This window comes from Patagioenas fasciata, chromosome 12, assembly GCF_037038585.1.
Source record: "Patagioenas fasciata isolate bPatFas1 chromosome 12, bPatFas1.hap1, whole genome shotgun sequence".
Classification (NCBI taxonomy): Eukaryota; Metazoa; Chordata; class Aves; order Columbiformes; family Columbidae; genus Patagioenas; species Patagioenas fasciata.
Window position 1 is genome coordinate 5,213,668 of NC_092531.1, and position 20,249 is coordinate 5,233,916.

A 20,249-nucleotide genomic window follows, 5' to 3' on the forward strand; every position below is an offset into this window, starting at 1 on the left:
CACTGCCCCATGTCCTGAGAACCTCATGTCCGTCTGTCCAACCCCAAAGGGATGGTGACTCCAGCACTGCCCTGGGCAGCCTGTTCCAATGCCCCACAGCCCTTTGGGGAAGAAATGTTTCCTAATATCCAATCTGAACCTCCTCTGGCGCAACGTGAGGCCACTTCCTCGTGTCCTATCACTTGCTACTTGGGATGCAGTAATGGATCTTGTACTGATGTGATCTGGGGGTCATCAAGAGCTGAAGGGGAAGGGACAGCGGGAACATGGCAACGGGGAGCAAAAGTGGTCAGCACAGGTGCTGGGGGGAGATCGCTGCTGCCAGCTCCTCCTGCTACTGAAAACACGCTCCCATCGCCACATCCAACTTCTTTACTCACTTGTACAACTGCAGCGTGTGGCGATTTCCATGGCGGAATATCTCGTACTTGGGTAAGCCGCAATACCGGTCCATCTCCTCATCGTCCTTATACCACGTCACCTCTGGCTGCGGGTACCCTGGGGAGCAGACGGACGGTACGTCAGGGCGCGAAACACCGCGACGGCACAGCGCGCCAGCTCCCGCGGGGACAAGGTACCAACAGCAAAACAAAATGCTCCGGCAGAACAGGATACGCGTTATTCTGGGCTCGCCGCGTTCTTGAAATCACACAGCAGGAAAAGTATTGTGAGTGGAAACCTGCTGGGCTTAGCTAAGTCTTTTCTCACTCCTAGGAATAGGGCTATTTTTGAGAAAAAAATCCCAGCACTTCATTCCTGCACAGAGGGGAGCAGATCACACGATCGGCTGCTGTGACGCTGGCGGGAGGAGCAGGTGAGCACGCTGTCACTTTTATACCCAGAGGCGTGTTTTGGTGAGGCTGAGGCTAAGGTTAGAAAACAGGCGCTCACCCCTCCACGGAGCATTTCAGCAAGTGTCCCTGCCTGTAAGCTGACCCTAGAGTTTCCACTGCACAGATACAACCTGGATTGCATCACAGCCAGCTCGGTGTCCTACAAATGTCACTTGACAACAGATGTCACCTGCCTTTTCAGCAGGATGACATCATGCCGTGTGTGACAGGCTGGCTGGCAGGCCGGGCGCGCAGCCACCTTCCCCGCCACCGCCCCAGCGATTCGGTGATTCCGCGAGCGCCCACATGGACCAGCGCTCGCCACAGCCCTCACCTCCCCCCCGACGGCACCTCTGGCTCAGAATTAGAGCAGTTTTGCGGGGAAAACTGCTGGAGCCCGTGGCCACCGTTGGTTCCTGGCCCTCACCCTGGGCTCCCAGCACAGCCAAGCTGACCCCAAGGGCATGGGAGAAAAGTTTCAGTGATCACGTCAGGTCTCAGCTTAAGCAGATGCGCTCAACAGTTGCTCTAAGCCCCAGGGCAGGTATCCAGAGCTTATCTCCTGCCCAAGGGAAGGAGTGGGCACAGCGCTCACCTCCCGCAGCCCCGGGCAGGTTTGGCTGCCCCGAGCAGCCCTGGCGAGGCCGGGAGGGCTGTCCAGAACACCCAGTGTGTCCAGATCGACGGCTCAGAAGAGAACAAGCAAGGACAGGGCAGCACCTACCCAGACACTGCCCAGCTGCTGACCCACGGCCTTCAGGGCTGCCCAGGACCCTCCTGTGTGCACCAGCCAGAGATGCCGCCAACCAGCAGCAATCATGGCATCGTTTTGGCTGGAAGAGACCCTCAAGATCACTGAGTCCAAACGTCAACCCAACTCTGGCACTAACCCATGTCCCAAGAACCTCATCTCTGCGGCTGTTCAACCCCCAAGCCCAGCTCACACCTGCTCCCATGGGGGTCTCACAGCGGGACCGAAATCCCAGTAACAGAGACTCCTCCGCAGGACTTTGCCCAGGTTTTAGATGATTCCTAATACCTTCGATCAGAATAGCAGCACGTGCCAAATCTCCTCCTCATGGTCCCCCCCATCCCTGTCTGCTGTTCCCATGCACCCTGACCACGTCCCCTCGCTCGCTGGGGCTCCCGTGTCCTCTGGCCCCAAGGGACCGAACCTGCGGCCCCAGACAGGGCTGAGGAAAAAATCTCAGAAGAGCTTTACTTTCCTGCTCTCCTCCACGAACAACAGGCACCCCTGTAGCCCAAACACCCCCACTGGTTCCTCTGCATCTACCCTCTCCCCACTGGCTCTGTGCATCTCTCCCACCCTTGGCGGTCTCGTTCCCTTCCCATCGCTGCCATCTGCAGCTTCATCTTTCTGCTGGTTCGTGCCTGGTGCCTCCTCTCCTGCAGGAAGCCAAGACTTTCTCCTACAGCCCCTCACACAAGGGTTTCCACCCTCCCCTTCGGTCTTGCTGCTGCTCTGCTCCTCCAAACCACTTTTCCAGCAGAAGCGCAAAGCCCTCGGATACTCATGGCTGAAGCGAATGAGCCCTAAACTGCTAAGGGGAGGAGGACACGAGAGCATCCCAGTAATGGGATCACCAGGGATTGATGCTGCTGCTTGTATTTCCCACAAATATTAGCAGCAGGACCCTGGGCCGAATGAGCGTGTGCCAGTTTCTTTCTGCTCCAGGGACGATGAACAACTTGATTTCCAGACCCAGCTCGTGCTGTGCCCAGAGCAGCCTGACCCCTCCCAAGGGCGGTTCTGCAGGTCAGACCTTCGGGAGGCCCCCACGGTTCTTACCGCCGTGAGCTGCCACGTAGATTTTCCTAATGCCCTGCGAACAGCAATCGCAGCACTTGTTTCTGGGAACTGCCCGCGTATCATTTCCGAGAAGCCCCGTCATGTCCCCCCATGGCCTCTGCAGCTGATTCCCATTCCCAGCTGACATCTGCCGGAAAGAGCTGCGATTCCTATGGCCGCGCGGTGCCTCGAGGAGAGGCTTTCCTGACACTAAACCCTCCGACTTGTCACCCTTGTGTCCCTGAGGGTCCCTGCTCCCCAGCAGCCCAGTGCAGGGAGGAGGGAGCAGCTCCCGCAGCCAAAAGGAGCTGCAGCAAGTGCTGGCTAGAAATCCACAGGCACTGGGATGCTGAAAGGCTTCCCACCTCCCACGCAAAAACAGCGGCCCCAGCCTGCTCCAACACCAGCTGTCCCTCCCCGGGGGCTGTCACCGGAGCCATCGGAGGTGGAGAGGTGCCTGTGCAGGGACAAGGCTGCTGACGCTGCAGCGTCCATTGTCAGGCTGCCCAGCTCATAAACCCCCTGCTCCGGGGGGCTCCCAGCACATCCCTGCAGCCACAACACCTGCGGCGATGGGCGAGTTTCTGGGGTGCAGGTGGGATGGGGTGGCTGAGGAGACCTCATGGGGCTGCAGGTTCAGCAGGGGAGCAGGAGGGGCAGGGCTGAGCTCTTCTCTGTGACAGTGACAGAGCCCAGGGAACGGCAGAAGATGTGCCAGGGAGGGTCAGTGGGACATGAGGAAAAGGTTCTTCACCCAGAGGTGCTGGACACTGAACAGGCTCCCAGGGAGGGGTCACGGCCCAACCTGACAGTGTTCAAGAAGAGACTGGACAACGTCCTCAGTTAATTAGTCTTCTGAAACTTGGGAAGGTGGAAAGAGATCAGAAGAATTACACGTAAACTCCCCGGATTTATTTCTGCTCTAGACAAGCTATGTGGAGTGAGGGGTCCAGGCAATTTGGGAGGAGAAGTCATGGGAAGATCTCATTCTTTCTGGCTCTATGGATTTCAACCTCCCCATCACCTGCAGACAAGGAGGTTTCCAGTAGGGCTGACAGGAGGGACAATAACAGCAGTGGTTCTTCGTCACCGGCCTGTGCACAGCGACCGTTCTCTATCGCCCTCTTGCCCCCAGGAATCCTCAGTTCCCACCACAGAATCATTTTGGTTGGAAAAGACTGTCAGGATCATCAAGTCCAACCATAACCCTGGCACTAACCCTTGTTCCTGAGATACATCTGTACGTCTGTCCAACCCTCCAGGGATGGTGACTCCACCACTGCCCTGGGCAGCCTGTTCCAATGCCCGACAGCCCTTCCCATGAAGAAGTTTTTCCTAACACCCAATCTGAACCTCCCCTGGCGCAACTTGAGGCCATATCTGCTCTCTGCCCTTGTCCTCACTCCCCCATCCCCAAACCCACCCACCCCTCTCGCAGCCCCTGTGTCTCCCTGGACATCCTTCATCCACACACCTCACCTTCAAACACCTCCCTGAGATTCCACCACAGACCTTAACAAGTTGAACTCCTTTATGCTTATTAAATCCTCATCCGCTAACACGTGGCTATCTACTCGCTTTACCCCAAGCCGTGGGCAGAGCCCTTACTGCTCCCACAATAAAACCAGGCTGGTTTTGTTCCCGGCCCTGCGGGGACATGCTGCTCACGATGTCCACGTAGATCGAGCGCCCGCACAGGTTGGCAGGGGTTCCAGGTTGGACGCTTCTGCAGCACTGACCTGTGTAGAGCCAGCGCTTTACAGAAATGACCCCAAAGTTGTAAAATCCTTGTAGTAGAACCTCCAACGAGGGCCACTCTCAAGAGATGATCCATGGTGACCCTTGAGGTGCTGAAGCGCAGCCAGACCCAACCTGGAAAGCCCTCAGTACAGACAAGCGGGGTGCGCCCTGCTCTGCAAGAAACCACAGGGTAAGTGGAAAGTTTCTTGTTCCCCTTTTCGCATCTCTCGGAGAACAAAGGATGAACTAATTTTGTCGAAAAAAGAAAACGTGTCATAACTGACGCAGGATTTGACCCAAAACAATCAAATCAGACATACTGGGGACACCAGAAGCAGGTCGAACCAGGCAGCAGGAGGAAAGGAGGGTTTGTGCAACCACCCAAGAGCATCAAAAGCCTCCCCCTGCCTCTGCCTGACTTGTTTTCTTCTTGCCTGCATCACCCAGCACATTTTGGAAACCGGTTCTTCAAACACGTGCCTCTCGCTGCCTTCCTAGGACATGTCACTGGTGTCCCCAGATGTGGGACTGGTCTGTAACCCTCATTATTGGTCAAGAAGAAGCAAAAACAAAATGAAGGTGCTATTGTAGGTCACATATCCATATTTGGAGCTTGAGAGTCAAAACAGGAGCAGCTGCCAGTCTGCCCTTTGCCTCCTGCGCGTCTGTGAGCCGAAGTGCCTCTGGACTCCGGCCACAGCGGTGGGACCGCGCTGGTGCCACCCTGGGCACCGGCCAGCGATGGAACCACCATTTCCTTTCTCCCCGTGATGTCTGCTCGTTGAACGTAAACATCACGGCATGGGGAGATATCTGAGCTACGGAGCAGGCTTTGCAATCGGAGTTCACATTTTACCCCGTGCCCCTCTCTCCCAAAGAGATCCCAAGATCCTAAACCAGTCCACAGGACCACATGGCATAGATGGTCCAGACTGCTTTCAAGAGTATTTCCAGGACAACTCCTGATTTTGTAGGTTTATTAACTAAAGTGCATAAAGACATCCCCCAGCCTAGTTTACTAGGTAGAAAAATACTGCAATACGCTACATGCTGAAGATGCTCATTTGATACTTTCCTTCGCTTGAGCAGAAAATGGGACCACAGAATCCCAGAATGTCAGGGGTTGAAGGGCCCTGGAAAGCTCATCCAGTGCAATCCCCCCATGGAGCAGGAACACCCAGCTGAGGTTCCACAGGAAGGTGTCCAGGCGGGTTTGAATGTCTGCAGAGAAGGAGACTCCACAACCTCCCTGGGCAGCCTGGGCCAGGCTCTGACACCCTCACCCCCAACAAGTTTCTTCTCCTCTTTCAGTGGAACCTCCTGAGTTCCAGTTTGCACCCATTGCCCCTTGTCCTGTCACTGGTTGTCACCCAGAAGAGCCTGGCTCCATCCTCCTGACACTGCCCCTTTCCATATTGATCCCCAGGAATGAGTCCCCCCTCAGTCTCCTCTTCTCCAGCTCCAGAGCCCCAGCTCCCTCAGCCTTTCCTCACACGGGAGATGCTCCACTCCCTTCAGCATCTTGGTGGCTGCGCTGGACTCTCTCCAGCAGTTCCCTGTCCTTCTGGAGCTGAGGGGCCACAACTGGACACAATATTCCAGGTGTGGTCTCCCCAGGGCAGAGCAGAGGGGCAGGAGAACCTCTCTGACCTACTGACCACCCCCTTCTAACCCACCCCAGGTACCATTGGCCTTCCTGGCCACAAGGGCCCAGTGCTGGCTCATGCTCACCCTGCTGTCCCCAGGACCCCCAGCTCCCTTTCCCCTACGCTGCTCTCTAATAGGTCCTTCCCCAACTTACACCGGAACCTGGGGTTGTTCCTGCCCACATTCAAGACTCTACACTTGCCCTTGTTCTATTTCATTAAATTTTTCCCTGACCAGCTCTCCAGCCTGTCCAGGTCTCTGATGGCAGCACAGCTTCCAGTGTCAGCCACTCCTCCCAGCTTGGTGTCACCAGCAAACCTGCTGACAGTCACTCTATTCCCTCGTCCAAGTCATTGATGAATATATTGAACAATACCGGCCCCAGCACTGACCCCTGAGGCACTGCACTGGATCCAGGCCTCAACTGGACTCTGCCCCATTGACCACGACTCTCTGGCTTCTCCCCTTCAGCCAGTTCGCAGTCACCTCACTGCCTGATCATCCAGACCGCACTCCCTCAGTTTAGCAGCGAGGGTGCTGTGGGAGACTGCGCCAAATGCTTTACTGAAATCAAGATATCAGTATCAGATCAAGTTTTCAACTGAGTGTATTATAACACACCAGGTTGTGCTCTGTGTTCTGGCTACCAAGATCAAGGGTGGACTGCAGGGAGGGCTACAAACTGGACAGAGAGCATATCTGTCTCTAGATGCTGATATTCTGATTGTGGTACAAGCAGAGCAGGTTATTCCTTGGCAACGTCTCCTGCACAGTATGGAGTGAGGAGTTTCTCTGGTTTTTCCAGGAGAGATGCTGGAAAGGACACGGACATGGCACCTGCTAGGCTTCCTTGGCTGAATTCTCTCTCCTCTCTCCTCCTGAGAGGAAACCGAGCACGCTGGCATCACACATCTCATCTTGACAAAGCCCAGCTGGAGCTGACAGTATCATTTGGAGTTTGCAGGCAATGAATTTTCTTAGAGGGAATTGTCAGCCTCAAGGTGAAGTTGGTAAAGACTTAAGCCAGTGAGAGAAGCCAGGATTAGGCAAGAAATCCTGCAAGGGAGGTCAGTGCCGCCCCATGTCCTCACAGCACAATCTGCAGCACCTTCCAGCAAGGGGAGGTGGGAGACAGAATTGGCTCTGCTCTTACTCACCACCTCACAGCGTATCTAAACATCACCGAGTTTTTGACCTCCGACACTCCCGCTTTGCACAATGCTGAGTTCCATGCTACCGCACAACACGTCAAGTTTTTGCTGTTAGAAACCTTTAGTTGGGGAAGCTCTTCCAACAAATCCCTGAGGGATCTCCCCACTCGTGCCCCAGAAGCTGCTGAAACTGAGCATCGATAAAGTAAATATTTCAGCTGTACCCCCGCGAGGTCAGAAAGCCAGACCTGTAAAACAAGCGAATCTATATAACAGACAAGAATTCAAAGCTGGCAGCTCTCAGAAGGGCTCTGTGTTTCCTGGTGTACAGCTTATTTACAGCATGTTTCTAATGGCAAACAAGATGTCTTAAATCTTCGGAAACTCTTGGTCCTCGTGACTAAGAGGCTCACTGGAGATACCCCACTCAATCCAAAACTTACAGACCTGTTGAATGTCTCTCACTGAGTAACCTGTCAGAACGGGTAACGTGCAGCATCAGGAAGGGTCACAGAGCTGTAAACAAGTCCATACCATGGGAAAAAAAGAGGTTTTAGAGTCTCTGTATTTAAAGGACAAAAGCTCATCAGCAAAGGAGCCACTTGCCCTTCCACCAACAGGCCGCCATGCCACATCACCACGATTCTCTTTTCCAGCCTCTCCTCCTTTCACAGCCCTAACCCCTTCCTGCCCAACGTCAGGCTTTAGCTCATTAGGCAGGAACCAGCTTTTATTTCAGCCATTGACAAGCACACAAGTTTATCACCAAGCCAAATGCAGCTGCGCTCTGAGCATTTACAGCAGCAAAGAGCCGGCGCTGGCTGTGGTGCGACAGCCTCGGTCCTCAAAACTGCAAATTCCTGAGCTATGAGGCCGGCATTAGCAGAGATTAGGACAGTCGAATGTAGCTGGCCCAAGCAGTAACCAGCATATTCCATTTTATGGTCTTTAATTTGCCTTGTTCGAGATGTTAGGTTATGCCTCTGCCTCTTTACGACCTCAGGTGTTTTTCCCCGCGCCGCCCCTTGAGTTAAAGCTGAAATCATCATGCAATTGCTGAATCTTTACTTGGCAGCCTGACAACAGCAGACTTGTTAATCTGTTCTCTTGTTATCACTTGCTCCAGAGTTTAACTAGCGCACGTCCAGCAAGCGAGGCAGGACTGGGTTATTCACTGAAGACGCCGTTACCTGTCACTATGCACGTGAATTTAGCGTCAGAGTCCTCGGACACAGCCCGGGATTTGATAGTGGTTTCAAAGAGCGGCTGCGTCTCCTCCGTCAGCTGAGAAATGATTGCGCAGAAGGTGCTCCTGGAAGATTCAAGAAGCATTTCTTAGAGATCAAAGTACTAGAAAACCAAAGGGTCCCCTTCCTACCTCGTCTCGTGTTGTCAACCCTCCTTCCCCCATCAGCCTGCACTAGGTTGTTCACAAGTCCAGCCCAGCATCAGGTATTTGACTGTTTTTCACTCCTAAGATGACACTGTCACTTCAAAGCGTCGGTTGGGGGACATTCCCTTTGTCTCAGCCCCTGTGGCTATCGGGGTAATGAATGTCAGGAACCATTTGAGTCCTTGATTGCAGCACAACATTGCTTTGATCAGCCAGCAGGCTCAAAGCAAGACTAACAAGTCAGCTTCACATTCCCGGTGCCGCCTCATCAGCGTTTCGAGTGTCGTTCTCTTCACTGGGATTTGACTTGATTTGTGAAGACTTCCCCTTGGGCTTTCAGGCCAAGTGTGAACAGAACATCCCTTCTGAACACAACTTTGAATGAAGCGAGGCTGCCTGCTGCGGGGACGGCTCACCAAAGTGACCTTAAGCCCGGCTTGCAGCTTTCTGAGCTCAGGAATGAAACGTGAAGCTGACATCCCTTCCCCGTTTATCCTCTCCCTGCTGCGGGTGGGCTCTGGCACTACGTCCTCCATCTGTGGCCTCCAGGTTCAGGCTGGGACACCCAAACAGTCAGAACTATCTGAACAGTGCAACCTATGAAGCTCAAAAATGGACCTCAGGTTCTCCAGACATTTAAGTACTGTTCAGTGATAGCGATAAATCAGCGTGTTCATAGGGCACTGCCAGCCAAGAGAGGGCCCAGGAGATCTGGGCTTTCTTAAATAAAGGAAAATGATTTAATTCCAAGTTGGGTCTTCATTCCGATAGCGCTCTGGGGCTCTTGGAAGGGAAGAGCTTCTTCTTTCATTTTGCCCTCTGTAATTAAAACACTACATGTTTACACAGAGAGAGAGAGGACCCCGAGGTCTCAAGTGCAAGGATCTTAGGAGAAACAGCAAATATTGCGAGAGAACCGGCAGCTCTACTTCTACCATTTCCAGCAGTGAAAAGACATTCCTTAAACAAGGGATGAGCTTCTAGAGACATGCAAGAGGTGGAACAAACCCCCAAACCATTCCTGACACAGCTCCACTGTGAGCGGAGGGGCACGTGGGGGGACCCCAGCCCCACAAGCAGCCCCTGGCTCGCAGGCAGGATGCTGGTGCGGCTGCTGCTCATGCTCTACCTGCTGAGGAAGCAGATTTGTTCAGGAAAAACAACAAAAAAACACATTTAGCATGAACCCAGCAAGGTCAGGGACTGTGTGCATAGCTGAAGGGGCCGGGAAGGCAAAAAACTTACCTGGGGGCTGCGGCACCAGGGTTTTCACTCTGACTTCCTGCTAGAATGGGTTTGTAAGAGATGCCGGGAGATGGATCCCCCAGCAACAAAGCCCTGGGGTGCAGCGGGAGGGTCACATTTGTACGGGTGCGGGAAAGGGGCTGTTGCAAACTTGCCTCGTCTACTGAAAGAGGGTTATGACAACTACATCCAAGCACACGTGTGGGATGGGGTAGAAAACAGTGGAAATCTATGGGCCCAGGAGACTGGTCCTGGCAAGCCACTCTTCACACAACTAGCGGGCCACCAAAGGGAGCCAACAGAGACCAGAAAAACCTTCCCATTCTCCAACCCCAGGAGAAAAAACCTCCCATTTCCAAAGAGCAAGGCAGACAATCCGGTACCAAGGCAGACAATCCGGTACCAAGGCAGACAATCCGGTACCAAGGCAGTTACTGGTGGGGTTTTGAGGGCCCCTTCAATCCAGACCCCCAGCCCTAGTCCAGTAAATGCCTTTTAGATCCACACCAGGAACTTCCCAAGCGTCAGGGGACGTTTCTTACCCCAGCAGGAGAGCAACCAGATCAGCATCTCGACAAGAAGTGATGTGCGCACACACAGAGTGACATTCAGGACCAAGTTTAACCCCAGTACCGTGTACCAGGAGTAAGTCTGGTCCAGCCAGTGCCAACCCCACAACCAGGTGAAATCCAGCAAAGGCTACTGAACGGTTTAGGAAAGCAGCATCCCCAGCGGCTGGGGGCTCCACAGGCAGGCGAATCGGAGGCCACTTGCCCAACGTACACTCGGCAGAAGCCCTGCAAGGTCTGTCGAACCTTTCAAAGAAGCCGTCGTGTGGGGCACAGGGGGTTTGGAGACTGTGGGGCTCTCAGCTGCAAGGAGACTCGTCCAGTTCCAACTGCTTTCTAAACCAGTAATTCAGAGCATTCAAGAAATGTGATACAAGGCGGCAGCCGCTCTTCCTCAGGCCCTCCCAAAACTGCATCTTGGTGGCAGAAAGAGCTCCAGAGCCCAGGAAGAGGACACCGGCAATTCAGTAGCCTTTTGACATTAAAGAGGGATTTCCATACACAAGCAGTCTGCAGGAAAAGGAGATTTGAGAAGTGTATTCCTCTTTTCCTGACTTCTTGGTTAGGTGTGGAGAGGACTTTCCCTCCACCCTCGCTCCTCTACCTGCTCCGGCAGCCGAAACCAGTGACGCCAACTGACTTCCAAAGGCGCGATCTGGCCCCAGTGCAGCCCCACAGGTGCATTTCAGGGCAGAGTCCAAACGAACGCAGATCTGCACAGGGTGCCAGGGGGAGTCTCAGGGCAGGCACATCTAATTTTTAATTTCTCTGTATGGAAGTCTCACTTTAATATCAAGAAGTAGCTGAACACCCATTGTTTGGCTATGAAAGAGGAATACTTCTTGCACCTTAACACAGGAATTACAATGAACATTCACTTTGCTGTCTGCAGTTCAAGCAAGTATTAGGGATCAGATCATGCAGAACAAGGTTGTTAGATCACTTCAGGGCTCTCTACTAATTAATTAGTACCAAAGCATTACAGATTAATCGTGTGCAGTCAGATTCAGCAAAGTGCTTGGTCAGAGCAGTTTTAATGCAATGTAGTTTTACCTTCCTAAACTGGAGGGAGAGAATCTGCTGCTTGATAAGCTAAGCAAAAAACAGCATAAAAACCATTAGACAAGGAAAGCATGAAAAGGAGCTGAAATAAATCGTTACAGAGACGTATTAATGATGAGTCGTTTTGCGCAGGTCAGAGTTCCTATTAAAAGAAGGTTCAGCTGCCTCGCTCAGGCCGAGTGCCCAGGCCGCACAAGCCACATTGTCAATGGAAATCAAAGGCTGGAAAAATGAAATGGTTGTTAACCGCAGAGAACAAGGGTCAGGACACCGACACCAGTAGGTTTCCGAGAAGCCTTCCATGCACCATCCGCAGCACCGCGCTCAAAGCAGCAAGCCCACCGGGCCACGGCGCGTTAACGGCAGGACGGGGTCCCCAGCGGGTCGCCCTCTGCGCTTCCCCTCTGGAGAAGCCAAAACCCCTCTGGTTGCTGTACACGGCTATTCCAGCGTGCCAAGCAAACCGCTACAGGCTGGCAAAAGAATGAGAATCAAAGACAAGAAGTCAGCTTTGCAAGAATCTACGGGATTCTTGAGGGAATGTGTTAGAGCATTAAATAATTCAAAGGAAAAAAATAATCAAAGACCCAAGTCCTTCACAAGGGACACCCAGATGAGCTACTTACCAGCGGCCACCAGCTCTCCCAAGGGACCATCTTTGAGGATGCGTGTCCTCCCCAATTGTGGGATGGTGGCAGCCACCCCTCACAGGACATGACCCCTCACAATGACCAGGAGCGCTTCCCAGACCATGAATTTACCCACAAAAGCCTAAAACCAGCTAGGGAGCAGCCAGTCAGCTCCATCCTTAACCACGCAGAGCTACGTGTCAATGCTGCCCACGCCACGGCCACCCCGAAGCGACTGCAGCGCAGACACCCCTGTGGGGACGCACAAATCCCCACGTCGATACGCGCAGCCTGGCCAAACCTTCTCAGCCCAGCACCGAACAACCCGATTTCAGCACTTGAAGATGATGCTATGTGAGCTGGCGTGGAGAAGCAAGGTGGACATCCTTGGGTCTCTCACCCAAATGGCCACATCTGGGCATCCAGACTGCACAGAAGGCAGCGGGACTTCAAGTCTTGCCCTAAAAATGATCACAGAAGGGCTCTGAAAAGCCCTCCTGCCAACCACATAGCACTTCCACCTCTGGGGGCAAAATTGCCATGCAAATAAAAGGAGCTCAGCGGGAAGGCCTGACACTTTTCCCAATGAAAAAGTGCGATTATTTGTGCACAAACCCCAGCAGTCTGAAGAGCTCAATGGCTCCTCAGGAGAGCAAAGACAGAAGATGTTTCAGACAGGTGCTCAGGAGGAGCTTTAACCCAAGGCACACGGGTGGCACTTGCCTTTTTGGCAGCAGCTTCACCCTCTCCACCCCCAGCCATCCGATCCCGATTTCCCCCAGCACCAACTGCTGCTCGCGCAGGCAGAGGATGAGCAGACCGGGCGTTATCCAGCTGGAAAAATCAAACACCGACCATAACAGGCTGAGGGTCGGCCACCCGGCCCGTCCTGCTCCGCGGAGAACTCACACAGAGGAACTTTGTCTTTAGGTCCTTCCCAGAGCTGCGAGACAACGCGCCGATGTGCTGGGTCCCTGCACCGCTCCGTCCAGCTGGAAACACAATTCATGGGCATAAACATGGATTATGTCTCACCTCCCAGCTTTTCAGGATCCAAACACAAGTGAAAAATGCCCTTTTGGCTCCCAGGAATCCTGAGGACGTGGCATTGCTTGAGGAGCCAGCAGCAAAGACATTAAAACGCTTGCTGGAGAACGCTGGCCTAGGCAGAAATGCGGTTTTAAGCCCACGTCCTTGCATACGAATCACGACTTGGCTCGGACATAAAGTAAATCGCACCAATAGCCAGAAGCAGAATGAAGGTGTCTGTGCTGCGATGCCACGAACACCTTGTGCTCACGGACATGATCAAACCGTGAGCCTGGTTGGTGCTTGTTTTAATCTGCAGTGCTGAGCACACAGCCTGGGTTTTATTCACTGCACATCCTGAGACACGCGGCTGAATACGGGCTGAGGGTCTCCTGGGGAGCTCTGATATTATCAAAAGAAAAAGGCCATAACCACAAAGATCCACGCATTAACTGAGGTTTAACCTCAATATGCTACGGAACTGAGCAAAATTTGCTTTTCAGACTAGAGACTGAAGCCCAGAGAGAGGAAAAGCAGCTCTGAATGCTTCAACCAGAACAGGTGGCGCTTCACTTCATGTTAATGACATTAACGCTGGGCACGGCCAGGAAAACCGCCGTTGTCTCACACCTCTTCACAGCTTGCGAAAAGCCCTGAAAACACAGATTTTGTTATTAACCACAGTCACACCGGACCATGAGAACAACATCCCTCTACTATGTACCTTCCACCAGCCTCAGTCCTTTAAATTCCATTTCATTCGATGTTTTCAAACTCCTCTGGACATTTATCATCCTCCCAAAGGCTTTGGGCCTTCAACTGCTTGTGATATTCTCAGGAAGTGAAGCCAGTCTTCCCGTTTTTCATGCACTTGTCAAATTTCAGTCTTGCTGCAAGAGCAGGAGGCAGAACTGTCAACAACACTTGTTTTCATCAGTTAAAATACTGCTCGAGTTCATGGGCCAGGCTGGTACATCACCCAATGCAATGAAAAGTTAACTGTTATAAAGTTAAAAACCATAATTTTAAATCCAGCACCTTTTCTAAGCCCTCCCATGAAATTCTCTCTCTGCATTTCTTCTCCCTGAGATACAGAAATCTTTCTCCTTGCAGCTCACGTCGCCGTATGGAAGTCAAAATAGCTCCGGAGGCCCTGAAATAGGCTTTGCAGCGGCTCCATCTTCACACGCACAAACGGAATTGATCTGCTCGAGCTGCAACAGTCACTCATTTCATTAATTTCAAAGGAAACATTTCAGGGCTCTTCCACAGTACGAAAACTGAGCCACAGACGCCGTGCGGCGAGTAAACAGCAAAGCGACGGCAGCGAAGCCGAGCCCTTGGCGTTGTGATTTCGCAGAAAGGACATTGCACAAAGCTCCTCAGAAACAGCCCCCGAGGACGGGGCCGCCCGGGCCGTCCCGCACATGGTCCCTGTCGCTGGCACCGCGACCCGTGACATTATTGGGCATGTTTTACACACGCGGACTTCCAAGTATAAGATTTCACATGAACTTCTCTGCCTCCAAGGTTAATTCTGCTTGAGACAAATACAAACCACCCCGAGCACCTTCTCAGCTGTCAGAGCGAACCGTTTTCAACATTTAAAAGGCAATAATTAAGTTTTCATGTACACATGGTTATGCTTGAGCTTTCCCTGCCCTGTGGCTCGCTTCTTATCAAGCACTTCATGCACACGCAGAAGGAGCGCGTTTGTGTTTCATATAGCATGGCAGTAACTATCAGCAACGCTGCGATAAAGTGAGTGCTATGGAGCTGTACGAGTCACGTTGTTATTTTACAGAGTGGAAAACGGATGTATTGAGTCTTCGCTTGTCAAGGTCACGGAACGAATCGATGTCGGAGCTGGAGAAACACGGCATTTTTTTCTGCAGGTGATTTACTTTGAGCTGAGATGAACACGGACTTGCGTGTAACAATTTACAGTCAGATTTCATTAACGGAGAAGGTGGAGAACAATAAATTAAGTTACACGTTCCCGTAAGAGGGCTCAGATCCGTGTATTTTAACTCTGAATTATCGCCGCCTTTATGATCCAAATTAAACCGGTAGCGAGTTGAAAGACACGAAGGAATGAGAAAGAGCAGAAGAAAGCACAGCAAATATTGGACAATCAAACGTACGTTGACACTTTCCTGGAAACTCATTGTGCGCAGAAGATTATTTGTGGCTGTGAAGGTAAAAATGCAGTTGTTGGTAAGAGCTGTCCCGCCTTCCTCTCCTCGGAGCAGGCAATGCTGTAAAGCATGAGTTCACCTGAGACCTTCCTCCCCTGGCTAAGACACACTGAGGATAGAACCGGTTTTAACTCCATGCCCTGGAAAGCGCCTCTGCTGTGGCACAAGAGGTGGCCGGGGCAAAGGAGACCACACTGCCCCCTCCACACAACCACAGGGGAGGGAAATGGCCCATTTAGGAGGTTTCCAGAGCAAAGTTCACACGTGATACATTCTGTATCTTGATGGTGGGTTTGAAGAGCCCTGTTTGCCCAGCCCCACATCTCAATCTTCCAGCCTTAGGTCATCGCTCCTCAGCCTCCAGACTCAGCTCCGCTCGGTTTTCTAGGAGATACGGACAGGAGGTTTCAGAATGGGGGCTGAAAAATGCAGTTTGGGGTTATAATTCGCTGCAGACAACCAGCAAGGAGCCCTGCTCAGACAGAATCACACCCACAGGAAAACAGCGCTTCTACCCTGGATGATGGACCCTTGTGCCTCTCGAGCGTGGCCTGCATGGCCCTGCTTTCAGAGTGCGGGATGCTTCTGTCAAACAAGACGGACACACTGAACTCCCTCAGACGCCACAGTTGGTGTTTTATCAGGGATTCACAGCCCTTGCTGCCAAAAGCAAAGTCCCGCAAGAAGTTACAGGTGCCCAAGCGCTGCAGAAGGAACTCCTCCGGACTAGGAAAGCTAAAGACGCTTTTCAGGAACGAGCCCTCCTGTGTTTTCAGCTCGCTTTATTATAGTAACGGATCCTTCACCTTCATCTGATATTACGTGCAAAGCAAGAGGTACAAGATCGGGAATGGTTTCCAGCCAGAAAAGCCAGGTGGCAAGGCGCTCTCCTGAGCTTAACTGCCACCACAGCCAGGGCCAGCCGGCCAAGAAGAGACCAGAGGCAATGTCACTCTGCTCTAAAAATACCCGCGGGTGATGCAGCTCTGACAGTAGAAAGATATTTAAGCGAGGAGGCCACGCTGTAACGAGACCAAGGAGCAACGAGAGGTGCAGATCGCTTCCAACGGAGGAGTTTGCATGGGACTCCAACGAAGCCTCTGCCGTAAGGTTTTACGTAACGTTGCACGTCTCTGCATAATAAATCCGCCAGCCTCCGCTAATTCTTACACAAAGGAGACCTAAAGAGATGTCTGGCGGTTGTGGCCCATGAACGCAGCTCACGCAGCTCAGGACTGACGGCTTCTCCTCCCGCTGCCTGAAGTTATTAGAGTCAAGTGCTTTGAAACATAGGAGCTAAAACCAAAACACAACAAACAACCCAAACCAACACCTACTGGTCCTCTGGTGTCAGGGACGCTAAAAGGCTGATGAAGGAAAGCCAGGAATCTCCTGTCACCAAGGTATCTGCTCACAGAGAAGATTCTTCCTCAAGACCAGCTCCTAAGGGCACAACAAGTAAACATCCTGAATGTTCTGTTTAATAAAGAGATGATGTTCTCTCTATGGCCATTTTCAACACCGTTCCTTTGGCCCCTGCAGCACCACCTCAGACAAATTCTACAAGTTAAAGAAGCAGAAAAAAAAGCGTACTGGTTTCTAAATCCATGTCCTTCAATCTACACAACATCCTTTTCTTCCTACAGGATTAGGGAGACCAAGATGATCCAGACTGCTCTCTATATGGGCCATGAATGCAAGCGTACAGGTGAAACATGGTTGTGAGCAGTAATTCCCAACCTCGGTTTCTTTTCATAAAGATATTACTGTGTCTGTAAGTGTCGCTATCACATCACCACACTTCTACAGCTCTCAGAACGGGTGAAGAGAGCATGGAGATTCTTTGGTTAAACACACTTGACAAATACATATAAAGACAGAAAAAGAGAAGCCTGAAAAAAACCATCTTCTTCGGATCAAAATATCCATTTTTGCTTTCTAACCAGCACCGCAGCCTCCCACTGGAACTCTGTGCTATTTGTCCCATACTTTTGTTAGCGACAAACTCAAATTCAGCTGAATGTTATCTGCCGTTATGCATGTCGCTCCTCTTGCTTTTCAAGTTCTCCCAGACAAGCTCTCCAGATGTTCCTGGATTTAATTAAACTCCTAATTGCTTTCTGAAAGTCTTCTCGCTACACCGTTCCACTCGCTCGCTTCCAGAATTGTTGCGATACACTATTGAATTACAGGACAAAAACCAAACCTGATTCACGTCCTTGCAAGAGTTTCCGCACACCTTGGCTCAAACCTTCAGCACTTGTTCAGGGCTGTGTAGGGAACGAGACTTTTGTGCTACTCCTCCTTTGTTCATTAGACCAACTGAAGGTGTCGCGAACATGGGGAAAGGGCAATTTTGCTATTTAGCAAATATTTATCCACCGCTTCTCACAACAGCAGGGGCAGCCATCAAACCTAAGGGGCCAAATGAAATTACCTTCAAGGGCCGGGTTGAAAAAAGGGGTTGGATAATCTGTGGAAAACGAATGCGCTGCTGATTTAAACGTGGTGATACAGAGTCCCATTGCCTGTCAGTCTTTGTTTGGGCCTCAGACCTTTCCAGATTTACCGCGTTGGAGCTGGAGGACACTGCAAGTGGGACCTACTTGGGAAGGGACTAAAAGTCAGGCTACAGGCAACAAAACCACCTCAACATCGTATTCATTAAAGACTCTCTCTACTTGTGATCCGCAGAACGGAGTCATGGGGCTCGGTTACCGATTTCCTTAGCACAGAACAGTCTGTGGTCACGGATTTAGGGTCATTTGTTGGTACTGAAGATGCCACCGCACGCAGACAGACTGCAGTTAGACCGCACGTTACCGTACAAGCACAAAGGAGCTGAATCAAGGCAATTAAACCTTGGCATTCCCCCAGTTCTAACATCTGACTTCCAGGCGGCACGTTTTCATCTCTTTTGGCCCTGTATTTATTTTTACGAACCTCAGAGTCTTTGAGGGCTCAAGCCTCGACACGCTGGAAATGGACTATTTATAAATCACCAACGGGGAACTGGTTTCAAGAGCTTACAGACCCAAGAGCATTCCTAGTGAATTCAAAGTAATTTATAGGCTTTATTCTGAATAACTAACACAAACACCGACGCCTTTGCATTCGCTGGCACGCTGCCTTGTATTTGCTAACCGCAGCCGGTCTCATCTGACAACATGCTTATCACAGCTGCGAACAAAGCCGTATTCCTACCCCAGACCCCCTGCCCGAGGCCATTTCTGACCCAGGAATGCTGCTCGCGTCGCTGCACAGCCCCTATCTACATTGTAGAAATACCTTTTTGGCAATAAGATAAGGCGCACACGCCGCGGGCCCCTCGCTCGGAGCCTGGCGCCGATAACGCGTGCGGCTTCGCCGCGACAAAGGCGGAAGGTCAGCGCGGATCCTGCGCGCGGGTTTGGCTCCGGGGGCGCAGGAGCTCGTGTCCGTCAGGGCTTCACCTGCCCCGCTATAAAATGATGCGCGACAACAGCGACAATGGTGACAAAACACCGAACAGGGCCTGTTTCTGGGAGGCGAGGGGCTGGCCCATGGCAAACAAGAACCCAAATGCCGCTTGGTTTTCAACCCCAGAGACACCTCCGGGTGATAAGAGGAACAAAAATGTTTTAGAAACGCCTAGGCATAATGTAGCAAGACTAAGCCTAACGTAGCAAGACTAGGCCTAATGTAACAGAAGACTAACAGAGAAACAACAGCCCTGTAGAGGCTGGACATGGGTGTCCCTGGCTCACAAGCCGGGCGAGCGGAATGTTCCACTAAATGAAGGAAAAGCGGTGTGACTCCTGCTGAGCCGCAGCACCAAGTGACAATGTGCTTGTTCAAGGAATCAGGTCCAGAACCGACACTGGGGTGGCACCAGCTGCGGGGACACCGGGGACACCCCAGACCCCGATGAAGACTCTGGAATACCAAAGATGATCTGCCGGCAAAGGGCAAGGTTATGGAAATAATTTATGTCTAATGCGCTAACTAAGCGGTAGAAAGAAATGATTATGCAGTAGGTACATGTAATAAATACCAAGAAGTGCAAATCACACGCAAACTTGATTAGAGGAGCGACTCTCTGAGCGTCCGGCACGCTGTAATAAAAGTGCTGCTTTTCAACGCTTTCTAAACATTGTTAAAGTCTTTTTGCCGATTATCACAGGGAGGACAAGGCCCAACGGCCATGCACCCCGGCTGGTGTCGCCTTTCAGCCCGGGCCGCCCTCCCACCCCTCGGAATGTCACCCCGGGCCTGTCCCCACCCCGGCCCGGCAGCGGACACCCACCCGCCCCAGCCGCGGCCCCGGCCCCGGCCCCTCACCTGTTCTGGGGCCGGATGCCCAACAGGTAACTGCGCCGGTCGGGCCGGGCCGCCCAGGCCGCGCTCTCCGCCTCCTCCGCCCCGTCCATGTTGCTCGATCCCCGCCCGTAGAGGCCGGCGAGGGCCCGGCGGGGCGAGCCCATGGCGGCGGCTGCCCCGGCCCCAGCCCCCGCCGCCGCTGCCCTCCCTGTCACTCACCGCCGGCATTTATAGCCGCCCCGCACATGCCGCTGTCACTCGGGGCGGCGACGTGACGCGGCCCGGCCCGGCCTCCCCGGCCCGGGATGAGGGTCTGGCCACCCGGGTTGAGTGTCCAGTGTCCCGGGGTTCGAGACCCGGGCTCCCGGGGCTGAGTGCCCGGTGTCCCGCGGTTCGAGGCCCGGGCTCCCCGGGCCCTCCTGTCCCTGGGCCCGGCCTCTGCCTCTTCTCCCTTCCATCACTGCCAGCTCCAGTTCATCTTCCTGGGAGAAAGTTGTATCTAAACTGGGGGCTGAGGGGAGAGCTCGCTGTCTGCAGCTGCCTGGAAGGAGGTTGGAGCACGGAGGGTGTTGGCCTCTTCTCCCAGGTAGCAAGTGACAGTGTAAGGAACATTTAACAAAGAACTGTTGTTTTTACATAACTGA

The 20,249-nt window shown here is 52.6% G+C and overlaps 1 protein-coding gene across 4 annotated transcripts in view; it reads right to left on the reverse strand.

The window, feature by feature from the left end:
- Positions 1-19,919, reverse strand: part of ALPK3 (alpha kinase 3) — a 33,583-nt gene extending 13,664 nt beyond the window's left edge. For 2 of the 4 annotated variants that reach the window (XM_065847719.2, XM_071813693.1), the window contains exons 1-4: positions 19,627-19,808; positions 11,442-11,480; positions 8,372-8,493; positions 381-498 (exon numbers count right to left, since the gene is read on the reverse strand). In XM_065847719.2, the coding sequence (XP_065703791.2) occupies positions 381-498; positions 8,372-8,493; positions 11,442-11,480; positions 19,627-19,769 (422 nt within the window). In that variant the 5' untranslated portion in view covers positions 19,770-19,808. The other 2 variants (XM_071813692.1, XM_065847720.2) reach the window with 2 other exon arrangements.
- Between the last annotated feature and the right edge of the window lie 330 nt (positions 19,920-20,249).